General features: G+C 43.8%; 1 protein-coding gene across 7 annotated transcripts in view; it reads right to left on the reverse strand.

The window, feature by feature from the left end:
- The window catches only part of mms22l (MMS22-like, DNA repair protein), a 35,327-nt gene that overhangs the window by 7,862 nt on the left and 1,039 nt on the right, over nucleotides 1-26,426 (reverse strand). For 6 of the 7 annotated variants that reach the window (XM_064945283.1, XM_064945285.1, XM_064945286.1 and 3 more), the window contains exons 3-17: nucleotides 25,368-25,493; nucleotides 25,191-25,243; nucleotides 24,895-24,982; nucleotides 24,516-24,693; nucleotides 23,284-23,377; nucleotides 22,921-23,051; nucleotides 19,677-19,790; nucleotides 19,362-19,538; nucleotides 19,102-19,164; nucleotides 18,884-19,003; nucleotides 18,479-18,714; nucleotides 9,680-10,186; nucleotides 2,717-2,913; nucleotides 2,262-2,412; nucleotides 443-582 (exon numbers count right to left, since the gene is read on the reverse strand). In XM_064945283.1, coding sequence (XP_064801355.1) covers nucleotides 443-582; nucleotides 2,262-2,412; nucleotides 2,717-2,913; nucleotides 9,680-10,186; nucleotides 18,479-18,714; nucleotides 18,884-19,003; nucleotides 19,102-19,164; nucleotides 19,362-19,538; nucleotides 19,677-19,790; nucleotides 22,921-23,051; nucleotides 23,284-23,377; nucleotides 24,516-24,693; nucleotides 24,895-24,982; nucleotides 25,191-25,243; nucleotides 25,368-25,493 — 2,375 coding nt within the window. The remainder of the gene's footprint in view (nucleotides 1-442; nucleotides 583-2,261; nucleotides 2,413-2,716; nucleotides 2,914-9,679; nucleotides 10,187-18,478; nucleotides 18,715-18,883; nucleotides 19,004-19,101; nucleotides 19,165-19,361; nucleotides 19,539-19,676; nucleotides 19,791-22,920; nucleotides 23,052-23,283; nucleotides 23,378-24,515; nucleotides 24,694-24,894; nucleotides 24,983-25,190; nucleotides 25,244-25,367; nucleotides 25,494-26,426) is intronic. The other variant, XM_064945287.1, reaches the window with a different exon arrangement.

The raw sequence follows: 26,426 nt of genomic DNA on the forward strand, positions 1-26,426 counted from the left end.
ACCTGCTCTGATTGGGCCAAAATATCAAAATTGGGCTGCCTGTGTAAATGCTGGCTATTTTTAGAATATGTATTAGTTCCTTATGGGAACTGAACCCACAACCTTAAGTGTTTCTAGCACCACTCTTTCCAACTGAGCCACACATATACACACTTACATCTCCATAACAAAACACATAACAAAACACTGAAATAAACTTACAGAAATACACATACTTAAAAAGGGGAAACTAATGGGAAATTATCATAATATGGTAATAGACAAGAAGTGTATGTGTAGTGTTTTAATGTGGCCTAACTTACTGAGGATGTCTTTCCATTGCTGACTGCTGAACGGAAACCAGTGAGGCCTGGCCAGTGTGTGCACGTATGACTATGTATCTTTGGATAAGAGCGTTTGATAAATGGTCGGATGTCCAGGGTTCTAGGTTGAGGTTCTGTACCTGCTCTGCTCTCCGTGCCATCTGGGTTCTTGTGGATGTGCTGCTGCAGAACACAGCGGAACCAGGCTCTCACAGACAGGGTCTGGGCTGAGCCCGACACGGAACCTCCACAGCCGGAGCTCACTGAATACACCAGCTCACTGTGGACGAGAGGTCAGCTTGACATAGAACAAACAACAAATATGTTTAAGGGAATCACAAGTTAGAGAAAGGTGAGGCACAGAATGTATAATCTTGATCGAATAATTAGTTATTGTTTGGGATGCGAGGTGATTTGAGGATCAGTGATTCTGTGCTGTCTGTGCTGTGGATCTCAATCTTTACAGTCGTGGCCAAAAGTTGAGAATTACACAAATATTAATTTTCACAAAGTCTGCTGCCTCAATTTGTATGATGGCAATTTGCATATACTCCAGAATGTTATGAAGAGTGATCAGATGAACTGCAATGCAATTAATTGCAAAGTCCCTCTTTGCCATGCAAATGAACTAAATCCCCCAAAAACATTTCCACTGCATTTCAGCCCTGCCACAAAAGGACCAGCTGACATGTCAGTGATTATCTCATTAACACAGGTGTAAGTGTTGATGAGGACAAGGCTGGAGATCACCCTGTCATGCTGATTGAGTTCAAATAACAGACTGGAAGCTTCAAAAGGAGGGTGGTGCATGGAATCATTGTTCTTCCTCTGTCAATCATGGTTACCTGCAAGGAAACACGTGCCGTCATCATTGCTTTGCACAAAAAGGGCTTTACAGGCAAGGATATTGCTGCCAGTGAGATTGCACCTAAATCAACCATTTATCGGATCATCAAGAACTTCAAGGAGAGCGGTTCAATTGTTGTGAAGGCGGCTTCAGGGCGCCCAAGAAAGTCCAGCAAGCGCCAGGACCGTCTCCTAAAGTTGATTCAGCTGCGGGATCGGGGCACCACCAGTACAGAGCTTGCTCAGGAATGGCTGCAGGCAGGTGTGCGTTCATCTGCACGCACAGTGAGACGAAGACTTTTGGAGGATGGCCTGGTGTCAAGAAGGGCAGCAGAGAAGCCACTTCTCTCTCGGAAAAACATCAGGGACAGACTGATATTCTGCAAAAGGTACAGGGATTGGACTGCTGAGGACTGGGGTAAAGTCATTTTCTCTGGTGAAATCCCTTTCCGATTGTTTGGGGCATCCGGAAAAAAGCTTGTCCGGAGAAGACAAGGTGAGCGCTACCATCACTCCTGTGTCAAGCCTACAGTAAAGCATCCTGAGACCATTCATGTGTGGGGTTGCTTCTCAGCCAAGGGAGTGGGCTCACTCACTATTTTGCCTAAGAACACAGCCATGAATAAAGAATGGTATCAACACATCCACCGAGAGCAACTTCTCCCAACCTTCCAGGAACAGTTTCGTGACAAACAATGTATTTTCCAGCATGATGGAGCACCTTGCCATAAGGCAAAAGTGATAACTAAGTGGCTCGGGGAACAAAACATTGATATTTTGGGTCCATGGCCAGACCTTAATCCCATTGAGAATTTGTGATCAACACTCAAGGAGTGTTCCACCGGAGCAAGGCTCTGCACAGATGTGCTAATCTGTATAAAGGGAGGCTCACATGATGAATAGTAGCTTGGAATGCAAAGGTGATTTGTAGATCAATGATTTTGTGCAGCACCTTGCTCAGAATGATCCTTTCGGATGTTTGCCACCACACATGGTTCATATTCATTAGTGCACTCCGTAGCAAAGTGTTTTGCAACAGAAAATAAAAACAAGCATTCCTATTGGACAAGTTCAGACCCTGCTTACTAGTGTAATGTACTGGAGTAATGTTACCTGTTCTGGAGCAGGTGGGGTAGGTAGCGAGTCACTAGCAGGGGGTGAAGCATGTCGTCCCAGCTGAAGCACTGCATGATGGACTGGATGGGGTTGGGCTGGAGGTCTTGGGGGGCAGAGCTAGGAAGGTCAAAGGCCAGCAGTGTAAATCCTGGAAAAGAGAGTCAACATTCATACCATGTTACGGTAACTACCATAGAAAATACGTTTGAGAGAGTCATACTATAATGGAAAGATTTTTCACTGCATGGTCAAGACAAAGCAAAGATGCAAGATGTTGAGAGTAAAAGAGCTGACAAGAGAGCGCGAGAGAGAGAAACAGTGAGACAAAGGCAGACAGTGTATATTATCTTATGAGAAAGACAACTGTTCATGTGTGCAACCCACAGTGTGAAATTGTTGTACACAGTGAACATTTATCCTCCTCCCTCCCACTCTCAGTGTGAGCCTCTGACCTGCGGCAGCATCAGCCAGTTGGGCAGGAGGGGTGTTGGAAAGGCGCAGGCTGCGGAGGAAGGGGAAAAAGTGGGCCCAGAGAGCTGCTGCAACCGCTAGGTGGCGGTCTTTACCCACGCTGGCACTGGGAGGAGGCAGCCAGGCATCGGGGGGACATGCCGAGTGGCCAGGCTGGACATTGCGCTGATGGACCCTCCTGTAGGACACACATACACCAATAACATCATTATTCAACAGAACCCCAGCATCTCCCTCTCTTTCACACCACCTCTCCACCTCCATCCCTATCTATACCCCACTTCCTTCCTCTTTCACATTCTCTCCTCCCTCTTCTTTGCTCTCTCACTCTTCCCATCTCTGGGGGGATTAGGTCATGCGGTGCAGTGCCGGGTAGAGAGGAGCAGGGCAGGGCAGATCCCCTGTACACAGACTGGGCTCTGGCTGCTGTGTCTGCCTGGCCCCACGGCGGCTGGCATTAGCCCAGATAAGCAGCTGAAGGAGCTGTAATCTCATTTAGACTGAAGATGATCCTCCTGTCCCCTCATTCGCCCGGATGGAGCGAGGGAGAGAGGGATGGAGGGGAGGGAGGCAGGGGTGAGTACTGGCACTCCCTCAGCTCCCCACTCGTCTCTCTCACACACACAGACACACACCTCTTCCTGCGCCTTCCAGCAAGGTTGCATCTAATCCAGAGAGAGCCGAGACAATCGATTAGAGTCTGAATTCATTAGCCTCGTTACTACGGCGGAATGGGCCTTTCACACCCATCAAGGCTCATTGTACAAGACATAGTCAGAGACCCCACTTAATCCTCCCCACTTTCGCTTCTTATAGCTGTACACACACACACCATTAGAGACCCCACTTAACCCCTCTCCCAAATGCAGCCACTATCACACACACACAGACTGACTTGCCACTCGGACAGCTGATGAAACTGTGGGTTTGCACAACCGATGAATGTCTGCACAAACTCTCAGAAACCGTCTCAGGGAAAGCCCATCTGCATGCTCGTCGTCCTCACCAGGGTCTTGACCCAACTACAGTTCGGCGTCGTAACCGACTTCAGTGGGCAAATGCTCACCTTCGATGGCCACTGGCACGCTGGAGTGTTCTTCACGGATTAATCCCTGTTTCAACTGTACCGGGCAGATGGCAAACAGCATGTATGGCGTCGTGCGGGCGAGCGGTTTGCTGATGTCAATGTTGTAAACAGATTGCCACATGGTGGCGGTGGGGTTATGGTATGGGGTTAAGGCAATTTGAATGCACAGAGATACTGTGTCGAGATCCTGAGGCCCGTTGTTGTGTCATTACTTCATATTTCAGCATGATAAAGCACGCCCCTATGTCGCAAGGATCTGTACCCAATTCCTGGAAACGGAAAATGTCCCAGTTCTTCCTTGGCCTGCATACTCAGACATTGAGCATGTTTGGGATGCTCCTGATCAACGTGTATCACAGCGTATTCCAGTTTCCGACAACAAACTCTGGCAGTCTCTATGGGGGTGCCACAGGGTTCAATTCTCGGGCCGACTCTTTTCTCTGTATATATCAATGATGTCGGGTGATTCTTTGATTAACCTCTACGCAGACGACACCATTCTGTATACATCTGGCCCTTCTTTGGACACTGTGCTAACAAACCTCCAAACGAGCTTCAACGCCATACAACACTCCTTCCGTGGCCTCCAACTGCTCTTAAATGCTAGTAAAACGAAATGCATGCGCTTCAACCAATCGCTGCCCGCACCCGCCCGACTAACATCACTACTCTGGACGGTTCCGACTTAGAATATGTGGACAATTATAAATACCTAGGTGTCTGGCTAGACTGTAAACTCTCCTTCCAGACTCACATTAAGCATCTCCAATCCAAAGTTAAATCTAGAATCGGCTTCCTATTTCGCAACAAAGCCTCCTTCACTCATGCTGCCAAACATACCCTCATAAAACTGACTATCCTACCGATCCTTGACTTCAGCAATGTCATTTACAAAAAAGCCTCCAACACTCTACTCAGCAAATTGGATGCAGTCTAACACAGTGCCATCCGTTGTCTCCAAAGCCCCATATACTACCCAACACTGCGACCTGTATCCTCTCATTGGATGGTCCTCGCTACATATTCGTCGCCAAACCCACTGGCTCCAGGTCATGTTTAAGTCTTTGAAAGGTAAAGCTCCGCCTTATCTCAGCTCACTGGTCACAATAGCAACACCCACCCGTAGCACGCGCTCCAGCAGGTATATTTCACTGGTCATCCCCAAAGCCGCCTTTCCTTCCAGGTCTCTGCTACCAATGACTGAATCACTGAAATTGGAGACATATCTCCCTCACTAACTTTAAGCGTCAGCTGTCAGAGCAGCTTACCGATCGCTGCAGCTGTACACAGCCCATCTGTAAATAGCCCATGCAACCAACCACCTACCTACCTCATCCCCATATTTGTTTTTCTGCTTTTATGCACACCAGTTTTTCTACTTGCACATCCTCATCTGCACATATACAGTTGAAGAACTTTACATAAACTGAGTTTAAAAAGGTGTATCACAATTCCTGACATTTAATCCTAGTAATAATTGTTTGTCTTAGGTCAGTTAGGATCACCACTTTATTTTAAGAATGTAAAATGTCAGAATAATAGTAGAGAGAATTACTTATTTCAGCTTTAATTTCTTTCATCATATTCCCAGTGGGTCAGAAGTTTAGATACACTCAATTAGTATTTGGTAGCATTGCCTTTAATTTGTTTAACTTGGGTCAAACGTTTCAGGTAGCCTTCCACAAGCTTCCCACAATACGTTGGGTGAATTTTGTCCCATTCCTCCTGACAGAGCTGGTGTAACTGAGTCAGGTTTGTAGGCCTCCTTGCTCGCACACGCTTTTTCAGTGCTGCCCACAAATGTTCTATAGGATTGAGGTCAGGGCTTTGTGATGGCCACTCCAATACCTTGACTTTGTTGTGTTTAAGCCATTTTGCCAAAACTTTGGAAATATGTTTGGGGTCATTGTCCATTTAGAATACCCATTTGCAACCAAGCTTTAACTTCCTGACTGATGTCTTGAGATGTTGCTTCAATATATCCACATCATTTTCCTTCCTCACCTTGCTATCTATTTTGTGAAGTACACCAGTCCCTCCTGCAGCAAAGCACCCACACAACATGATGCTGCCACCCCTGTGCTTCACGGTTGGGATAGTGTTCTTCGGCTTGAAAGCCTCCCCCTTCTTCCTCCAAACATATGGTCATTATGGCCAAACAGTTCTATTTTTGTTTCATCAGACCAGAGAGCATTTCTCCAAAAAGTACAATCGTTGTCCCCATGTGCAGTTGCAAACCCGTAGTCTGGCTTTTTTATGGCGGTTTTGGAGCAGTGGGTTTTTCCTTGTTGAGTGGCCTTTCAGGTTATGTCGATAAAGTATTCATTTTACTGTGAATATAGATACTTTTGTGCCTGTTTCCTCCAGCATCTTCACACGGTCCTTTGCAGTTGTTATGGGATTGATTTGCACTTTACGCAGCAAAGTACGTTCATCTCTAGGAAACAGAACGCATCTCCTTACTGATCTGTATGAGATCAGGTCTTGGCTGATTTCTCTTGATTTTCCCATAATGTCAAGCAAAAAGGCGCCGAGTTTGAAGGTTGGCCTTGAAATACATCCACAGGTACACCGCCAATTGACTCAAATGATGTCAATTAGCCTAACAGAAGCTTATAAAGCCATTACATAATTTTCTGGATTTTCCCAAGCTGTTTAAAGGCACAGTCAACTTAGTGTATATAAACTTCTGACCCAATGGAATTGTGATACAGTGAAATAAGCGATAAGTGAAATAATCTGTATGCAAACAATTGTTGGGAAAATGACTTGTGTCATGCAGAAAAGTAGATGTCCTTACAGACTTGCCAAAACTATAGTTTGTTAACAAGACATTTGTGGAGTCGTTGAAAAACAAGTTTTAATGACTCCAACCTAAGTGAATGTAAACTTCCGACTTCAACTGTATCTCTCCAGTGTAAATTGCTAAACTGTAATTACTTTGCCACTATTGGCCTATTTATTGCTTTACCTCCATTTGCACACACTGTATACAGATTTTTCAATTGTGTTATTGACTGTAAGAATGTTTATCCCATGTGTAACTCGCCAGATCGCAGTTGTAAATGAGAACTTGTTCTCAACTGGCCTACCTTGTTAAATAAAAAGGTGAAAAAAAACCCCCCACACATTATAAAAACAATATCCAGCAACGTTGCACAGCCATTGAATGAGAGTAAGACAACATTTCACAGCCTGATCAACTATATTTGAAGGAGATGTGTTGCACTGCATGAGGCAAATGGTGGTCACACCAGATACTGACTGGTTTTCTGATCCAGCCCCCACTTTTTTTTTTTAAAGGCATCCGTGAGAAACGCATGCATATCTGTATTCCCAGTCATGTGAAATCCATAGATTAGGGTCTAATGAATTTAAATAAATTAACTGATTTCCTTATTTGAACTGTAACTCAGTGAAATCCTTTTTAATTTTTGCATGTCGCGTTTCTATTTTTTGTTCGGTGTAGTTAAGTAACCTACACCGATTGAATGTGTTTGTTGTTATTGTCGGCTAATCACTGTCTACAGTGGCTCCATGTGTAGCAAACAACGTAGATCAATGCAACATTGAATTAAAATTATGGAATTAAGTTAGTTAAATGATAAGGAGTAGGCTACAATGAGCAACCATCAGGTAGGCTGTTGTTTAATCTAAATGGAGTTGAAGACAGCAAGCCAGTTCCCAAGCTTTTTCTCCCCAATTCCGTGGTATCCAATTAGTAGTTATAGTCTTGTCCCATCGCTGCAACTCCCGTACGGACTCGGGAGAGGCGAAGGTCGAGAGCCGCACATCCTCTGAAACCCAACACAGCCAAGCCACACTGCTTCTTGACACAATTCCCGCTTAACGCGGAAGCCAGTCGCACCAATGTGTCAGAGGGTACACCTGACGACCGTGTCAGTGTGCATCGCGCCCAGCCGGCCACAAGAGTCGCTAGTGCGCGATGGGACAAGAACATCCCTGCTGGCCAAACCCTCCAATTGACGACGCTGGGCCAATTGTACACCGCCCCATGGGTCTCCCGGCGGCGGCCGGCAGCGACAGACTCGAACCAGGATCTCTAGTGGCACAGCTAGCACTGTGGCGGTATCTTCAAACAGCTCTTAATGACAAGGGGAAAACAACTATTGCCTCCCACCACCTCCATAATGCCCATCCACTGTTCCTTAAGAGAGCAACTCAAGGTCCAATGGAGGGCCAAGGTGTAGGGGCGTAGGGTCTAGATACGGAGGAGAGCACTTCATTATGATCTCAGATAATTGTCCACCACCCGCCCCCCAATAGAATACTGAATGTGTACCACTGAGACCTCACACACCCCCTCTGGCGACACAGGGGTCTCAAGCTCCCACGCGCAGGATCATGGGAAGGAATGAAATGTGAGGAATTAGCCTCCTGATTGGCTGTAGGGCGGCCGACCGGCCTTGGCAACGGCCATACGAGTCAGTGGTTGTCACACACACACCTCTCTCGGTCGCAGCCTCTGGCAGGATAATTCTCTTAATGTGTGCAGATTCCGCTCTGCTCTTAATAAACATAATGACGGCGAGGCACAATTTGCCGGACTACATAATTACCTGTTAATTGTGTCACTGAAAACGCATTAAATCACAGAGATACCAAGTACTGCCAGGAAGGAGAATTAAGCTTCATTTGGCAGGACGAATTCGAGAAAGCGCTTTTTTATTTAGTTAAATGGGTCAGCATGATCTCAGCCATAACACTGTCCCCTTTGGGAGTTTGTGCAAATGAATGCCCTCCAACCCCGAGATATAAGATGGGGAAGTTTTTTGAATTAGTGAAGCTAACGAGATATTTCAGTCCAGGCTCCCGTAACGCGGCATAAGAGAAGAGCACACTTTAGTGATGGTGGAATAAGCTACAGTTACATATAAGGATTTTTAAAAACGATATATATCGCATCGACAATATCGCAATATTACTTATACATCGTATATGCACTTAATTATCGTGAAACCGTATCGTGAGGCCCCTGGCAATTCCCAGCACTAGTGCACTTAGTGTTTATGGGAATGTGTGTATGCATACACAGGAGTGTCAAAGCAAGCACACACTCATATAAGTTATGAGTGAGGATTGTTGCAGGATGGCAGCTTACTGCTACATTAGCGCTGACTCAGGGTAATCCAAACTGAACAATAACACTGTAGTGGTCCGGTCCATTCAGACAGCACCAGACACCCTCTCCCTCCTGACGCCACTGTCCTACCCTTTCACTTCTTCTCTCACCAGACAGACACCTGTTACACCTGTGCCTTTCTCTCTAAACCTTTGACCTCTGATCGGGTTGTCCGTGTAACACACACCCGTGTCCCGCTGATGAACTCACCCAGACTCGTCTCCACTCTCCTCTCCTCCACTCCACAAACTCACGACGTGCCGCTATACCCATGGTGACCGCACTGGGGCCCCTAGAGGCCGTAACTATACTCAAGCCTCTGCCAACACCTGCTGAAGGTGACCTGGGGGCCACAGGGTCCCAAGAGACAGAGAGGGGCCTCCATACACAATGGATGGGCTGGGTTTACCATAGGGATGGAGGGGGGACAGAGGACAGCACAATCCTGCCTTTGTAGGTGTCAGTACAGGGGCCTGACTGGCTCGTTTACTGCTTCTAGATCTCAGCATTGATAAGGTAGGGCCAGGAGTTTTTTCACGTGATCATGCCAGCAAAAACTCCAGGTTCTAGTTGTAGGGTCTAAGGCCAATGCCTGAAAACATGTCAGTCTGTCCGTCACTCCGTCTGTCTGCTCGTCAATGTGTAGAGTGTGTGTGAGCATTTGTGTTAAGGGTGTCTCAGTGAGTTGCTGAGTGTTTGTCCCCCCTCCCTCACCGTAACTCCCTCAGCACGATCTGCAGAAAGCCCAGGGTAGAGCTCAGCTCCGACTGGCGGCAGGCAGGCAACAGCAGACCGAACCCCTCGTTGATTAGCTTCTCCTCCGACAGACCGAGACTTGTGCTCGTCTCAAACACCTCGGCCACGCCCTCTAGGTAGGACCCCAGGGGGCCCCAGAGGGCCAGGCGGCGAGACGGTTCTGTGGTCTTCAGGTAGAACTCCCTGGCTGTCTGAGAGAAGGAGGCGGCCAGCCAGCTAGCTTGGGCCCCCACGTCAAGGCCCCTCTCCTGGAAGAGCAGTAAGAGAGCCAGCTGGCCCCTCCACACCAGGCTCCGCTGGGCAGGGGGGGAGTCCGGAGGGAGCAGGCCCAGCAACTCACAGGCCCGGCCTGCCACGTCCTCCAGCTCGGCCTGCCGGGCCACCACTACGAACAGCAGCAGGAAGTTCATCAGCCCAGCCTCGGATAGTTCCTGCATCCGCCGCTGGTGGAACTTGGAGTACACCCTGGAGAGGCGCGAGAGAGAGAGAGATGGATGAGAAATAAGGGACATGAGTTCCCATTGGTCATAGTAAGATGAAGAGATAGTAGTGTCACAGTTCAAATTGAGTGTGTGACATATTATTAATCTTTCACTGAGACGTTATTGGTAGATTTCCCCACCCGTTTTCCTCCATCACTCCTTCTCTGGTGCTGATGAGAGGCATGCCAGGTGTGTGTGTATGAGAAAAACACCCAGGGCATCGTTGTTAGATCCTACAGGGCACCGTGAACAAATGCCTTTAGAGATCATGTTAAATGTCAGACACTCAGCAGTAGGCACGCAGTCACCCACTCTGCAGTCAAACCAATCTACTGCAACACCAGTTAGAGATCAATAACTATCACACACACACCACCCGGGGCTGTGGCAGTCATGAAATTTTGGCAGCCGGTGGTTGTCAAGCAAATAACTGCCGGGCTCACGGTAATTGACCGTTAATTTAAATAAACACATTTAGCATCTCCTGGCTTTCATGCATAGCCTACAAGCCACTGATGCAGACCTTTGGAAAATCTACAGTACCAGTCAAAAGTGTGGACACAGCTACTCTTTCATTTCTACATTGTAGAATAATAGTGAAGACATCAAAACTATGAAATAACACATATGGAATCATGTAGTAACCAAAAAAAGTGTTAAACAAATCAAAATGCATTTTATATTTGAGATTCTTCAAAGTAGCCACCCTTTGCCTTGATGACAGCTCTGCAAACTCTTGGCATTCTCTCAACCAGAATTGTTTTATTTTTAATTGTACCTTTATTTAACTAGGCAAGTCAGTTACAACCTGTTTGGGATAGGGGGCAGTATTTTCATGTTCAGATGAAAAGCGTGCCCAGAGTAAACTGCCTGCTACTCAGGCCCAGAAGCTAATATATGCATATTATTAGTAGATTTGGATAGAAAACACTGAAGTTTCTAAGACTGTTTGAATGTCTGAGTATAACAGAACTCATATGGCAGGTGAAAACCTGAGAAAAATCCAACCAGGAAGTGGGAAATCTGAGGTTTGTAGTTTTTCCAAGCCATTGCCTTTCGAATATACAGTGTAAATGGGGTCATATTGCACTTCCTAAGGCTTCAACTAGATGTCAACAGTCTTTGGAACCTTGTTTCAGGCTTCTACTATGAAGGGGGAGCAAAAAAGAGCTGTTTGACTAAGGGGTCTGGCAGAATGCCTTGAGCTAAGTCACGCTCGCAGCCGTGAGCGCGAGCTGCGTTCCTTTTCATTTCTAAAGACAAAGGAATTGTCCGGTTGAAACATGATTGAAGATTTATGATAAAAAGATCCTAAAGATAGATTGATTCAATACATCGTTTGACATGTTTCTACGAACTGTAATAGAACTTTTTAAACTTTTTGTCTGGACTTGCCCGCGCCTTGTGAATTTCGATTGGTGAACTAAACACGCTAACAAAAAGGAGGTATTTGGACTTAAAGACTGGACTTAACTTTATCGAACAAAACAAACATTTATTGTGGAACTGGGATATCTGGGAGTGCATTCTGATGAAGATCAAAGGGAAGTGAATATTTATAACACTATTTCTGACTTTTACTGACTGTATGTATCTGTATGGCTTGTTTTTGTGGCTTAGCGCTGTACTCAGATTATTGCATGGTGTGCCTTTTCCGTAAAGCTTTTTTGAAATCTGACACAGCGGTTGCATTAAGGAGAAGTATATCTTTAATTCTATGCATAACACTTGTATCTTATCAACATTTATGGTAATTATTTCTGTAAATTGATGTGGCTCTATGCAAATTCTCCAGATGTTTTCGAGGCACAACATTACTGAACATAACGTGCCAATGTAAACAGATTTTTTTTATATAAATATGAACTTTATCGAACAAAACATACATGTACTGTGTAACATGAAGTCCTATGAGTGCCAGCTGATAAAGATCAAAGTTTAGTGATTCATTTTAATCTCTATTTCTGCTTTTTGTGACTCCTCTCTTTGGCTGGAAAATGGCTGTATTATTTTCTGTGACAAGGCGCTGACCTAACATAATCGTATGGTGTGCTTTCGCTGTAAAGCCTTTTAGAAATGGGACACGATGGCTAGATGAACAAGAAGTTAAGCTTTCATTTGATGTATTGCACTTGTGAATGTATGAAAGTTAAATATTTCCCCAAAAATATTTTTTGAATTTTGCGCTCCGCCATTTCAGCGGATGTTGTCCAGCCTAGCCTAGAACAAATTCTTATTTTCAATGACGGCCTAGGAAGTGGGTTAACTGCCTTGTTCAGGGGCAAAACAACAGATTTTTACCTTGTCAGCTCGGGGATTCGATCTTGCAACCTATCGGTTACTAGTCCAAGGCTCTAACCACTAGGCTACCTGCCGCCCCTAGGAGGGTTCACCCGGAATGCATTTCAATTAACAAGTGTGCCTTGTTATAAGTTCATTTGTGGAATTTCTTTCTTTCTTAATGTGTTTGAGACAATCATTTGTGTTGTGACTAGGTAGGGGTGGTATACAGAAGATAGCCCTATTTGGTAAAAGATCAAGTTCATATTATGGCAGAACTGCTCAAATAAGCAAAGAGAAACGACTGTCCATCATTACTTTAAAACCTTTTACGGCTAGGGGTTCCGCTAGAGGAACGTTTCGACAACATCCTGTGAAATTGCAGGGCGCGAAATTCAAAATAAATTATTAGAAATATTTAATTTTCATAGAATCACAAGTGCAATAAACCAAAATACAGTTTAATTTCTTGTTAATCTAGCCACCGTGTCAGATTTCAAAAAGGCTTTACGGCAAAAGCAAACCATGCTTGTGTCTGAGGACAGCACCCCATCAAACAAACACATGACAATCACATTTCAACCCGCCAGACGCGACACAAAACTCAGAAATAACGATATAATTCATGCCTTATGTTAGAGCCGATTTGGACATATTTGTATAAAAGATTAAGCATACGGAGCTCCATGTATATTTGTGTAAATATATTAAATATGAATGAAATTAGGTACGTACCTTTATGATTTATATTTACCTGATTGAGATATATTCATTTGTTGTTAGTGTAAGTTTTTGCCCCCCCCGCCTATTCATTGTATTGTGGTAAGTGTGTTAGGATAAAGGCAGGAAGTTGGGCCTTCGGGAGAGGGAGTCCTTGCTAGATGCGGGAGCGGTATAGTTTTTTGACCATACAGACAGGTCATAATATGTATTTTCCATATCAAGTATTCTGTGCTTTAAGTTGATTGGAGAATCATTTATTTGTTAGATATAAGAAGAATAAACATTTTTGTTGCACCATATCCCTGGATGTCATTGAATGTTTGGCCGTTTGGAAACCTTGAGTGTGGACTGTATGCGTACCAAACAACCCCACTTCAGGCTTGGGCAGTGGCTATGGTAAAGACGAAAGGAAGCCACTACATTCAAGTCAAAAAACTCCGTGAAGGATTACTATCGGAAGGAAATCTCCGGTTCGGACACACGCTGGATATTGTTCTATTTGTAATTGCATTCGGATCGTAAGGACAGATCGCTTTGAAGGATTTGAACTCCGAGAATTCGCCAGCCGTGAGTAACCACTGCGAATGAATGAGCTGCCCTGTTCAATGCGATCGTTTGATCATGCATATTATGGAAGCGCAAATGTGCTTTTAATTGGAATGTTTGATAAACTTGGGAATGGAATTCAAAACACAGCGTTGTGAAAACAATTAAGAAGTTTAAGTTTGGGAAACACTGAGATCCTACGCACAATGTAGCCTAATCTTAAGTCTAATATTTGGCCTAACGTGGAAATGCAATGCATCAACGCAACGAATGCAATCTAAGGATCTAAAGATACTGCATGTTTAAACTTCATTAAAGGGACAACTTTATAATGGGATGAAATGTTTAAAATGCATCTAAAATGCCGAACTTGCACATGTGCAATTCAAAAATGGGTCAATATGCTGAAATGGGGGACTGTGTTTTAAAGCATTAAAAGGAGGTCTAAAGGGGCATTACGTTTAACAATCAAAAATCAACAACTGTATCATTGTAAATTGAGTGAACTAAAAGTGAATGATGGAGGATGAGATCCCAAATAAGACTCCACTGGAGAGGGCAGAGGAGCATCTAAATTCACTCTATGCAACCCGGAGAGGCAAACTTGGAGTGTGTACACGCAAAATGAATGAAATAAAAGCCCTTCTTGTTGATGGAGGAAACATTGAAACTGTGGATGAGAGTCTTGAAGCATTTCATGCTGTTCTCAATGACTTTAAGAATGCTCATGATTCTGTGCTAGAGCTGGTCACAGAGGAGGAACACGAACAGGAGAGCATTAACTATTATCAACCAAGAATGAGAACGTATGAACATTTCCTGAAAGAGGTGGAAATATGGAAAAAAGCTGAAATCGAGCCACTTTGAAGATCTTCTTCTGTCTTTTGCAACATGACTACAAAATATCAAATAAATTACCTGTAATCTTGGTCCAAACATTTCAAACAACTTTCCAAATACAACTTTAGGTATTTTAAACGTAAATAATCGATCAAATTTAAGACAGGATACACTGTGCTCAATAGTGGATAAAATGAAAGTGGAGCGAGCTCTCAGGTCACGCGCCCCAACCACAACAGTACACTTGGCTGTACACCCAGATAGGAAATGGCTACTTAATTTCTCAAAGGGAAAACATCAACCAATTTCTAAAGACTGTTGATATCCAGTGGAAGCCATAGGAACTGCAAGCAAGTGCCTTAGAAATCTAAATCCACATAGAAAACACATTGAAGCCACTGTCAACTCAAAAAGAAAATCCTGGATGGTTTGTCCTCGGGGTTTCTCCTGCCAAATAAGTTTTGTTATACTTAGACACCATTTTAACAGTTTTAGAAAAGTTAGAATGTTTTCTATCCAAATATACATACCCTAGCTTCTGGGCCTGAGTAGCAGGCAGTTTACTTTACTCTGAAGAACAGTAGGAACTGGTGATTTATTTAGAATTCTAGGCACACTTCACCAGCAAGGCTACCACAGCCTTCTGCAGCAATACGCCATCCCATCTGGTTTGCACTTAGTGGGACTATCATTTGTTTTCAACACACTTCCAGGCTGTGTTAGGGCTATTTGACCAAGAAGGAGAGTGATAGAGTGCTGCATCAGATGACCTGGCCTCCACAATCACCCGACCTCAACCCAATTAAGTTGGACTGCAGAGTGAAGGAAATCTTGTTTCTCATGGTCAGAGTCCTTTAAGTGCCTTTTGGCAAACTCCAAGCAGGCTGTCATGTGCCTTTTACTGAGGAGTGGCTTCCGTCTGGCCAAACTACCATAAAATGACTGATTGGTGGAGTGCTGCAGAGATGGTTGTTCTTCTGGAAGGTTCTCCCATCTCCACAGAGGAACTCTGAGGCTCTGTAAGAGTGACCATCGGGTTCTTGGTCACCTCCCTAACCAAGGCCCTTCTCCCACGATTGTTCAGTTTGGCTGGGCGGCCAGCTCTAGGAAGAGTCTTGGTGGTTCCAAACTTCTTGCATTTAAGAATGGAGTCCACTGTGTTCCTGGGGACCTTCAATGCTACAGAAATGTTTTATGGACAACTCCTTCGACCTCATGGCTTTGTTTTTGCTCTGACATGACTTGCTTGGGCCAAGAAACGCGAGCAATGGACATTAGACCAGTGGAAATCTGTCATTTGGTCTCATGACTCCAAATATGAGATTTTTGGTTCCAACAACTGTCTTTGTAAGACGCAGAGTAAGTGAGCGGATGATCTCCACATGTGTGGTTCCCACCGTGAAGCATGGAGGAGGTGTGATGGTGCTTTGCTGGTGACAGGCAGGCAGTTTACTTTACTGTGAAGAACAGTAGGAACTGGTGATTTATTTAGAATTTAAGGCACACTTAACCAGCATGGCTACCACAGCATTCTGCAGCGATACACCATCCCATCTGGTTTGCGCTTAGTGGGACTATCATTTGTTTTTCAACAGGAAAATGACCCAAAACACACCTCCAGGCTGTGTAAGGGCTATTTGACCAAGAAAGAGAGTGGGGATGGAGTGCTGCATCAGATGACCTGGTCTCCACAATCACCCGACCTCAACCCAATTGAGATGGTTTGGGATGAGTTGGACCGCAGAGTGAAGGAAAAGCAGCCAACAAGTGCTCAGCATATGTGGGAACTCCTTCAAGACTGTTGGAAAAGCATTCCTCATGAAGCTGGTTGAGAGAATGCCAAGAGTGTGCAAAGCTGTCATCAAGGCAAAGGGTGACTACGTTGAAGGAGACTGGTACTGTATATGTTTGATTTGTTTGACACTTTTTTGGTTACTACATGATTCCATGTGTGTTATTTCATAGTTTTGAGGTCTTCACTATAATTCTACAGTGTAGAAAATAGTAAGAATAAAGAAAATCCTTGAATGAGTAGGTGTGTCCAAACTTTTGACTGGTACTGTATGTGTGAAATTAGTTTTGATTTAGAATGGACTATTATCACGCACCGGTCATCTATGCACTTAAAATAGCAAATGGAGGACGCTTTTCCAGTGGTTCATTTTCATGCCGGCAAGGTCGGCTATATTCCTGTTGTAAAGTGAAGCGATGTGCTAAATATTAGGATAAGTTGAGAAATAAAGAGGCCTAGCCTATAGAAAGCTGATGAGATCCTCTTTTTAAGAGGCCATCAAAACGATGTCCTCACGCAATTGCATAGCCTATGTTGAACAACATGAGCTCTCATTGAGTGTTTGATTTGATTTTCAATCACTTTTGCATTGATGTCAGAGTGAATCGAGGTACAATAGAGTGCTGACGACCAGGCAGTTCGTAGCCTACCAAACTTGCTAATGACCATCAGAGCTTGGAGAAGCTTAGTTACCGTGATCGGAATTTGACTGCGGTCATGACTCGTGACGGTAATATGGTCACCGTAACAGCCCTAACCATGACTGGTTATAAAGTTCTGCTACATGTTACATGGAGAGAGAGTGAGAGGAGGAGAAGGAAAAAGGTGAGGAAGAGAGGTGTATGGATGGTATATATGTGGCAAAAACCTAAGGCAGGAAGAGAGAGTGAGAAGGGAAAGATGAGAAAGAGACAGAAGGTACATTACTAATTTTTTATTTAACTAGGCAAGTCAGTTAAGAACAAATTCCTATTTACAACGATGACCTAGTGGGTTAACTGCCTTGTTCAGGAGCAGCACGACAGACTCTTACCTTGTCAGCTCGGGGATTCGATCTAGCAACCTTTTGGTTTACTGGCCCAACGCTCTAACCACTAGGCTACCTGCCTAGTGGTTAGAGAAAAGAAAAACAGCAGTGGGAAATGGATTTATAGTTTGACTGTAACAGGTTGGGAGGCTCTTTCCTGTGTTTTCTGTCTGTCAGACAAACAGTCCGTCTGTGTGTTTGTTTATCCTGGACAGCTTTTTCCAGAGGCGAGCAGATGCTCAAGACTCCCGGCATAAGAGATCAGCGCTCTCCCAGTCGATCCCATTAATGCAGCCACCACAGGCCTCCCACGGAGCCAGCGGGAATGCTGCCGGAACGCCGTAAGCACGCCCGGCTCTTCTCGAGGGAACTGGAGCAGAGAGAGAGGGAGAGGGGGTGTTCTAATCTGGACCAGGCCCAGCCCAGTCCGGTCCCTGCCAGCAACCTTCCTGCTGCTGCCCACCCCCATCCGTGCTGGAAACCAACACGGCTTCGTTAAGGGGAATTAACCGCCATGCTCGTTAGCTAATTAGCCTTCATGTCTGCGGAGCGGCTGAGCACGTTCCAGACAGAGTGAAGTCATTAGGCGGACTTATCCTCCTCGCTAGCACCCAGCCGGGCTCGTCCCAGGCCACGTTCTGATGTTGGGATCCATGGGCTTGGATGGGCTTATTGTCTTTGGTCTCCCCCAGAAAGAGGAGCCATAACTGGGGGAGTTCGGGAAACAGCTGTGGGTTTTATGTGGGGCTCAGTGGGACTAGGCTGGTCTCCACTGGGAGGAGAGGAGAGGCAGGTGGAGGTTCCTCCTGAGACACCTGCTCTCCCTGGGAGTCTGAGCAAATAGCAAAGCCTCAGAGAGGGGCTGTGCCACACCTGGCAGGCACACACACATGCAGACACGTCAAGATCAAGGCACAGAGAGTCGTGTCTGTGAATGTGGACTCACCTGTATTTCGTATCAACATAATATTGAAGTAAACTAATTTAGCTCCATTTAAAGAGTACCTTAGGGGTTTAACTGGCCTCCTTTTCTGTACCCCATCCCTACACACACACACGCGCCTCACCTGCCCTTGATCTGCCTCCAAGGGGCGCCGCCTGCGTTCTCCTGGGCTAGGTAGAGAGCCAGCACTCTGAGGAAGATCTGAAAGGAGTTGGCTGAGCGGTACAGCTGGGTGTGGCCGGAGGAACGAAGGGGGGAGGGGGAGCAGCAGCTTCGGGCCTGGTCCAACAGGGCCAGGGGGGTTCTGCTCACGCTGCCGAGCCCCGACACCCCTAACCAGGGCACTGTGAACAAACCGCTCTGAAGGGAAGGGGAGACGGAGGGGAGAATGTAATTTGGATATTTGGAGGGGATTAATGGGCACATAACTCTACTGTATATAATAGACATAACATCTCATACACATCAAACATACTGTACATGACATATAGTCCATGTTTTAGAGTGGTGTGTTAGAGGTATTCCTCACCAGGTTTTTGCTGTAGTACTCCCAGAGTGTGGCAACAGTGCCATTGTTAGGTTTCCATAGCAGAGACAGACTCAGGCAGCAGTGGACGTGCATTCTGATCTGGTCCTCTTGTAGCGCTCTCTGCACCACACACAGATCAATCAACAAAACAAATGATAACTGTATACAGAAACCATGCACCCGTCCATAACCCATATCCCCTTTGCGCGAGAGCCTACCTTGGGGTTACAGGTGGACTTGAGCAACTCACACACAAAACTCCAGTTATCCTCCAGCTGTTTCTGTGAGACCAGAGCATTATATTACCAACAAAAACATACAGTCTAATACGCTTGGGCAAGAAGTCAAAACTGTAGGTGATGCGATCGGGACAAATCAGGATTTTGACTATAAATGGAAGACACATTTCAGAAATTCAGCCATATCTGATTAATCGGGGGGGGGAAATCACACACCCCCTTATAGCCCCCTAGATTACCCCATTTTGGAAGGCCCCGTTGCGGCTGTATTGTCCCAGCTCAGCCAAGTGAGTGACAAGCCACCAGGTGAAGCCCAGAGGGTCTTTACAGTGTGTAGGGAGCACACCGTACTGCTCTGCTACAGGCTGGCCACTGATCAGAGACTGCAGCAGTGTGTTCATGTAGTTCCAGAAAGACTGGGGGAAACACACACACACACACACACACACACAGTTGTAATTACAAACACTAATCAAATTTGATTAATTGCAGATAAAATCCAAATGGTCACCGAATCATAGAGTTACACCAAGTGTGAACGTGTGTATGTTCACCTGTGTGTGTAACACTTTGCTCCTGTGTTCCAGTAAGTGTATAAGTAGTATCCACAGCTCTTTGGTGCAGGTGCAGTAGTAGTGATGGCTGGTAAGGGCCTCAGTAGGCCTTACCTAGAACAGAGGAAAGAGTTAGGAATACCCTCGGAAGTGGCTACCAACTCTTACGGAGATGTAAATGTTGCCTGTAGGTTTTAAATTACCTATCGATTTCACCCTTTCCAGGCAGTATTATAACCATATGAAAAGTTGTTAGGAATTTTCTTTTTTTGTTTTTCTTCACACCCAACTCTTAGACACAACCACATTGCTTACATCCGCCATGACAGGCTCATTGTCCACCCTTCCTCACAGAAGCCTGGAAGGGATGAGAGAGCCAAGCCTATGGGTTCGTAGCTTCAACCCCGCAGCACCCACACCAATTGATTAATGGACTGCTGAATGTATTTTTATTTTTTTGTACCTTGCTTTGTTTGCTCTTTTCACCTATTATGTCCATCTCTGATAAGCTACCAAGGAAAGGGCTGAAAATAGTCTATATTATTATATGTAGCCTTAGGAATAAGGTTCAAGAAATCAATAACTTGCTAACATCAGATAACATTCATATACTAGCTATTTCTGAGAGTCACTTGGATAATTCATTTGATGATACAGCAGGAGCAATACAGGATATAACATCAATAGAAGAGGCAGAAATGCTTATGGGGGAGGTGTTGCTGTATATTCAGAGCCATATCCCTGTAATGCTTACAGATCTCATGTCAAGTGTTATTGAAGTGTTGTGCCAAGTGAACCTGCAACCACATCTAAAGCCTTTTCTTTTGGAGTGTTGCTATAGGCCACCAAGTGTGAACAGTCAGTATCTAAATAATATGTGTGAAATGCTTGATCGTGTATGTGATGTACACAGAGAGGTCTACCTTTTGGGGACTTGAGTATTGACTGGTTTTCATCAAGCTGTCCGCTCAAGAGGAAGCTTCTTACTGTAACCAGTGCCTGTAATCTGGTTCAGGTTGTTAATCAACCTACCAGGGTGTTTACAAACACTACAGGAACAAGATCATCCACATGTCTCGATCACATTTTTACTAATACCGTAGAACTTTGTTCTAAAGCTGTATCCATACCCATTGGATGTAGTGATCACAGTATAGTAGCTATATTCAGGAAAGCCAAAGTTCCAACAGCTGGGCCTAAAATAGTGTATAAGAGATCATACAAAAGATTTTGCTGTGACTTATGTGGATGATGTTAAAAAATAGTTGTTGGTCTGATGTGATTAATAAGGAGCATCCAGACCCTGCACTTGATGAATTTATGAAATTTCTTCTTCCAATTATTGATAAACATGCGCATGTTAAAAAACTGACTGCTAGAACTGTTAAGGCTCCATAGATTGACGAGGAATTGGTTCAAAGTGATGGGGCAAAAGGAGTGGCTAATAGGTCTGGATGTACATCCGACTGGCAGACTTACTGCATATTGATTACTTAATTGGCAAAGTGGCAAAGTGGTCAACAACGAACTGTGAGCCAAGAAAACAATTAATGAAAGAAAATAATTGCATGTTTTAATTTTGTAAAGTTAGTGTGGGAGAGGTGGACAAATTATTGTTATCAATCAATAATGACAAAACCTGGCATTGACAACTTAGATGGAAAGCTCCTGAGGATGGTAGCTGACTCTATGGACACTCCTATCTGTCATGTCTTTAATCTGAGCCAAGAGGAAAGTCTGTCCTCAGGCCTGGAGGGAAGCCAAAGTAATTCAACTACCCAAGAGTGGTAAAGCAGCCTTTACTGGTTCTAACAGCAGACCTATAAACTTTCTGCCAGCTCTTAGCAAACTGTTGGAAAAAATTGTGTTTGACCAAATACAGTGCTATTTCTCTGTAAACAAATTAACAACAGACTTTGAGAATGCTTATAGAGAAGGGCACTCAACATGTACTGCACTGACACAAATGACGATTGAAAGAAATTGATAATAAGAAGATTATGGGAGCTGCACTGTTAGATTTCAAGCAGCCTTTGATATTATTGACAATAACCGGTTGTTGAAAAAAAAAATTCACTTATGGCTTTTCAACCTCTGTCATATCGAGGATTCAGAGCTATCTATCTAACAGAACTCAAATGGAAGCTTATCTAATGTCAAACATGCAATGTGTGGTGTACTGCAGGGCAGCTCTCTAAGCCCTCTACTCTTTTCTATTTCTACAAATGACCTGCCACTAAACAAAGCATGCATGTCCATGTATGCTGATGAACCATATAAGCATCAGCAACCCCAGCTAATAAAGTCACTGAAACCCTTAAAGAGTTGCAGTCTGTTTTGGAATGAGTGGCCAGTAATGAACTGGTCCTGAACATTTCTAAAACTAAGAGTATTGTATTTGGTAAAGAATAATTCCCTACGTTCTAGACCTCAGCTGAATATGGTAATGAATGGTGTGGCTGTTGAACAAGTTAAGGAAACTAAATTACTTGGCATTAACTGTCATGGTCAAAACATATAGATGCAATGGTTGTAAAGATGGGGTGAGGTCTGTCCGAAATAAAGAGATGCTCTGCTTTTTTGACACCATACAGAAAAAAGCAAGTTCTGCAGGCTCTAGTTTTGTCTAATCTTGATTATTGTCCAGTCGTGTGGTCCAGTGCTGCACAGAAAGACCTAGTTAAGCTGCAGCTGGCCCAGAACAGAGCGGTACGTCTTGCTCGTAATCATTGTAATCAGAGGGCACAGTCCCCAAATCCAGAACAAATTCAAGAAAGCATACAGTATCATAGAGAGCCATTATTGCATGGAACTCCGTTCAATCTCATATTGCTCAAATAAACAGCAAACCTGGTTTCAAAAAACAGATGAAGCAACACTTCACGGCACAACACCTCTCCCCTACTTGACCTAGATAGCTTGCGTGTATGCATTGATATGTAGGCTACGTGTGCCTTAAACATTTTATTTTACGTAGTTTTGTCCTTGAGCTGCTCTTGTCTATTAATGTTCTGTATTATGTCATGTTTCATGTGTACCCCAGGAAGAGTGCTGCTTTTGCAACAACTAATGGGGATCCTAATAAAATACAACAATCCACCACCCACCCACAGAGAGATGGGAGCACAGCGTCAGCCATAGTGTGGCGCCCCTGCAACATTCTTAAGGGGTTTGCCTCAAGGCTTACTCAATGGTTAGTGTTGTTAAGGAACACAACACACACGTATAACCCCATGCACAGTACCTTGCTGTATTTGCCCATGGCCATGCCCGTGAGGTCAGAAAGCAGGTTGCAGAGATGCTCCTCAAACAGGCTGTTGTTGGTCAGGTTCTCCCCTGTCAGGTTCACAAACTGGTGGGCGTACACCACCTGACCTGCAAAGGTCAAACAGACAAATAAGAATGCAGTAGACCTACAATGCACTGACAATACCAGCCTGACAACACCAGCCTCAACTAATTTTATTTTTCTCTCTCTTCATATTGTGTATTTCAGATCCGTTTTCGATTTTTACAGTACTGCATATGCAATTTGTTTTGCCTTGGAAGATTACCCTACGATAGGATAGAAGAGATCCTAAATAACAACAATAAAATCAACACATACCTTGCATCCTCTGCCCCAGCAGGTGGAGAATATCCAATACTGACCAGTGGATGTCCAGGTGGAGGTGTAACAAATGCCAGGAGGGAGGAAACAGCTGAGGGGAGATATACAGTAAAAGCATACCAGGGTGTATTCACCAGACCCGGGTTCAAATACTTTCAAATATCTAAATTACTTTCACATACTTACGAAATGTAAAGGAACATTTTATGTATGTGCTTTTCTAATAATGTAACTAATTGAACGAATCCTCACTATCTGCAAGTTGGCAGTACGCCCAGGCCCTTGATTTAAGAACAAAATATCTCAGTTTCAATGTTTCCACCTAGACAAGAAGCATCCTGGGGTGTTGGGTATTGCCTCGTAGGGTCTGTCACATTATTTTATTTATTTTTACCTTTATTTAACTAGGCAAGTCAGTTAAGAACAAATTCTTATTTTCAATGACGGCCTAGGAACAGTGGGTTAACTGCTTATTCAGAACGACAGATTAGTACATTGTCAGCTCAGGGATTTGAACTTGCAACCTTCCAGTTACTAGCACAACGCTCTAACCACTAGGCTACCCTGCCGCCCCATGCATGACCCAGTATTGGTCAGTCACATGAATGAAGCAAATTTTAATGATTAATTAATAATGAATGATGAATAAGCTAAATCATGCAAATATAACTTGTCGGCAGTATATTAGAGAACTAACGGGACTTCCCAGGTAGAGCTCCTGATCGACATACTTGGTGAATTGAGTTGGTTGGAACCTCTCCAGGGCGCTGATGATAAAAAATGATTAATTTAAGATTGACTTCGAGTGTCCCTGTGTAGAATTTCCACAACATAAGTAAGTATTGAGATATATTTTCTTTGATAAGACAAGTAGTTGAATATTTTCATGGATTTGGAAATACACTTGGAAAGTATTTGAAAAACTTAAATCCACTGACTCAAACACACTCATGCATTTAACCCAGGTATTTGAAAATAGCCTTTGAAATAAGTATTTGAACATACTGTCAAATACAATTTGGCAGACTATTTGTTTTGTTACATTCAAATACTCAAATAAAAATAATTGTTTTTGGCTGTGTATTTGAATATTCTGTGTATTTGAATATTGAAATACACGGAAAACGTATATTAAACACCAGATACTCAAATACACATATTTGAACCCAGGTCTGGTATTCACTCACAATATTCATGCTTTGTGTGTGTGTGTGTGGGGGGGGGGCTACCTTGCCCTGGTGCTGTATGGTGAGGGCACTCTGGATGTTGGCTGGCAGGTCTTTGAGGCGCCCTATGAGGAGGGTGACCCCAAAGAGCTCCTCCAGCAGAGCAGAGGGTAGCTGAGCCTCCAGCTCCACATAGGGGTGACAGGGGCCCTCCTCCAGGGAACAGGTTGGCTCCAGGTACCTGCAGGGTGCAGAGGTCACATAGGGAATCACAAAAAGTCAGAGGTCAGACCTGAATGCTGATCATTTGATCTTTTAAACAAAAAACAAATCCTTACACTGTTTTACTGGAACTAGATATGTATATGCCTAGTAAATATAGCCTATGCCCTAGGCCAGGAACAGTCAGTGAGAATCAGTAATAACTGACCAGCAGCATTACCTGTATAGGAAGACTTTGACATATTGGAGAAACAGCACACATTGTTGCCTAAGGTCTTCTGCCTCATAATGGAGGCTGCTGGCTTGGCCTGAAACATAGCATTGTCGAGTGCATACAGTACAACGAAAACAGTACAAGATTTCCCCATTACAACAACCCAGAAAAAAAAATCCAGCCACCACCATACCAAATCTAATCACTTGACACTTGGTTATTACCACAAAGCTTTATCAAATTTCAACTTATGAACTCCTCACAAAACCATGAGCAGCAAGGTACACATTAAGTTAGCTTACCAAAGTCATGAGAGCTGGACTGCACCAGGGTCTCTAATTTCAGAAGCTTTTGCCTGAAAGGTGACAACAAATTGTGACATACTGACCTAAAAACCCTGAGAATGAGAGACAGTGAGGCAGTTCTACATAGTCTGAAATAAATGAATGACACTCCACATTATCTGGCTGTATTCCCACCTGAACAGGCCAAACAAAAGCTTGGTAGATTCCACCAGAGCGGTCTCTGTCACCCATGGGAAACCAAAGATATCCACTGTGTCATCTTCGTAGTCTGCAGGGGCTGGGTCCAGACGTAACAGCAGCCTATGGAAGACAATAGTAACTTAGATCTGCTGCAGCCTAAAAGACACTGAGGACAGGGAGTTTTTCCTCAAACAATATTGTCGGTAATGATTCTGTTGTAGTATAACAAGGTCAACATATTATTATTTCTGTCCACTGTCGTCAGCTGTCCAATCTGACGATTGTTTGAGTTACTATGCGTCACATTCGGTATGCAAGTCCCACCTATTTCCTGGATCATGTCCTATTATTGAATGGCCTTCAAGATTATATTGTCAAATTCATGAAAACGCAGTAATTTAAGATATATATTATATTTGTATTCTTGGAATAATTTACTCAATCAATCACAAATCTTCATGAAAGGCATCAGGTAGAAGTCAATTAATCCACAAATACTAATATAATTTTACATATCTTAAATTACTGAGTTTTCATGAATTTGACAATATAATCATGACAATATAAATGCACATGCAACAATTTCAAATATTTTACTGGGTACCAGTTCAAATAAAGAAATCAGTAAATTTAAATAAATTATTACAGACAGAAATACTCCTCAATACCTTTTTTATTCAGTGTATAATCTACTCTACTGTATAAGAGTAGAGATATTACATTAGGCACTTGCCATGACACATGACAAAACACCGATCGCCATGGTAAATACAGTATGAAAGTCCCGCCTAATTCATGTATCATGTCCCAGGGTTTTTGAATGGTCTTCAATAATACATAATCCAATTAATAAAAAAAGCAGTCATTTAAGATATGTAAAAAATTATATTTGTATTAGTGGATTAATTTACTCAATCAAACAGAAATCTGCATGAAAGGCATCAGGTAGAAGTCAATTAATCCACAAATACTAATATAATTTTACATACATCTTAAACAACCACTTTTTTATTAATTCGTTTTTATATTCTTGAAGTACATTCAAAAACACTG

This window comes from Oncorhynchus masou, chromosome 29 (genome assembly GCF_036934945.1).
Source record: "Oncorhynchus masou masou isolate Uvic2021 chromosome 29, UVic_Omas_1.1, whole genome shotgun sequence".
NCBI lineage: Eukaryota > Metazoa > Chordata > Actinopteri > Salmoniformes > Salmonidae > Oncorhynchus > Oncorhynchus masou.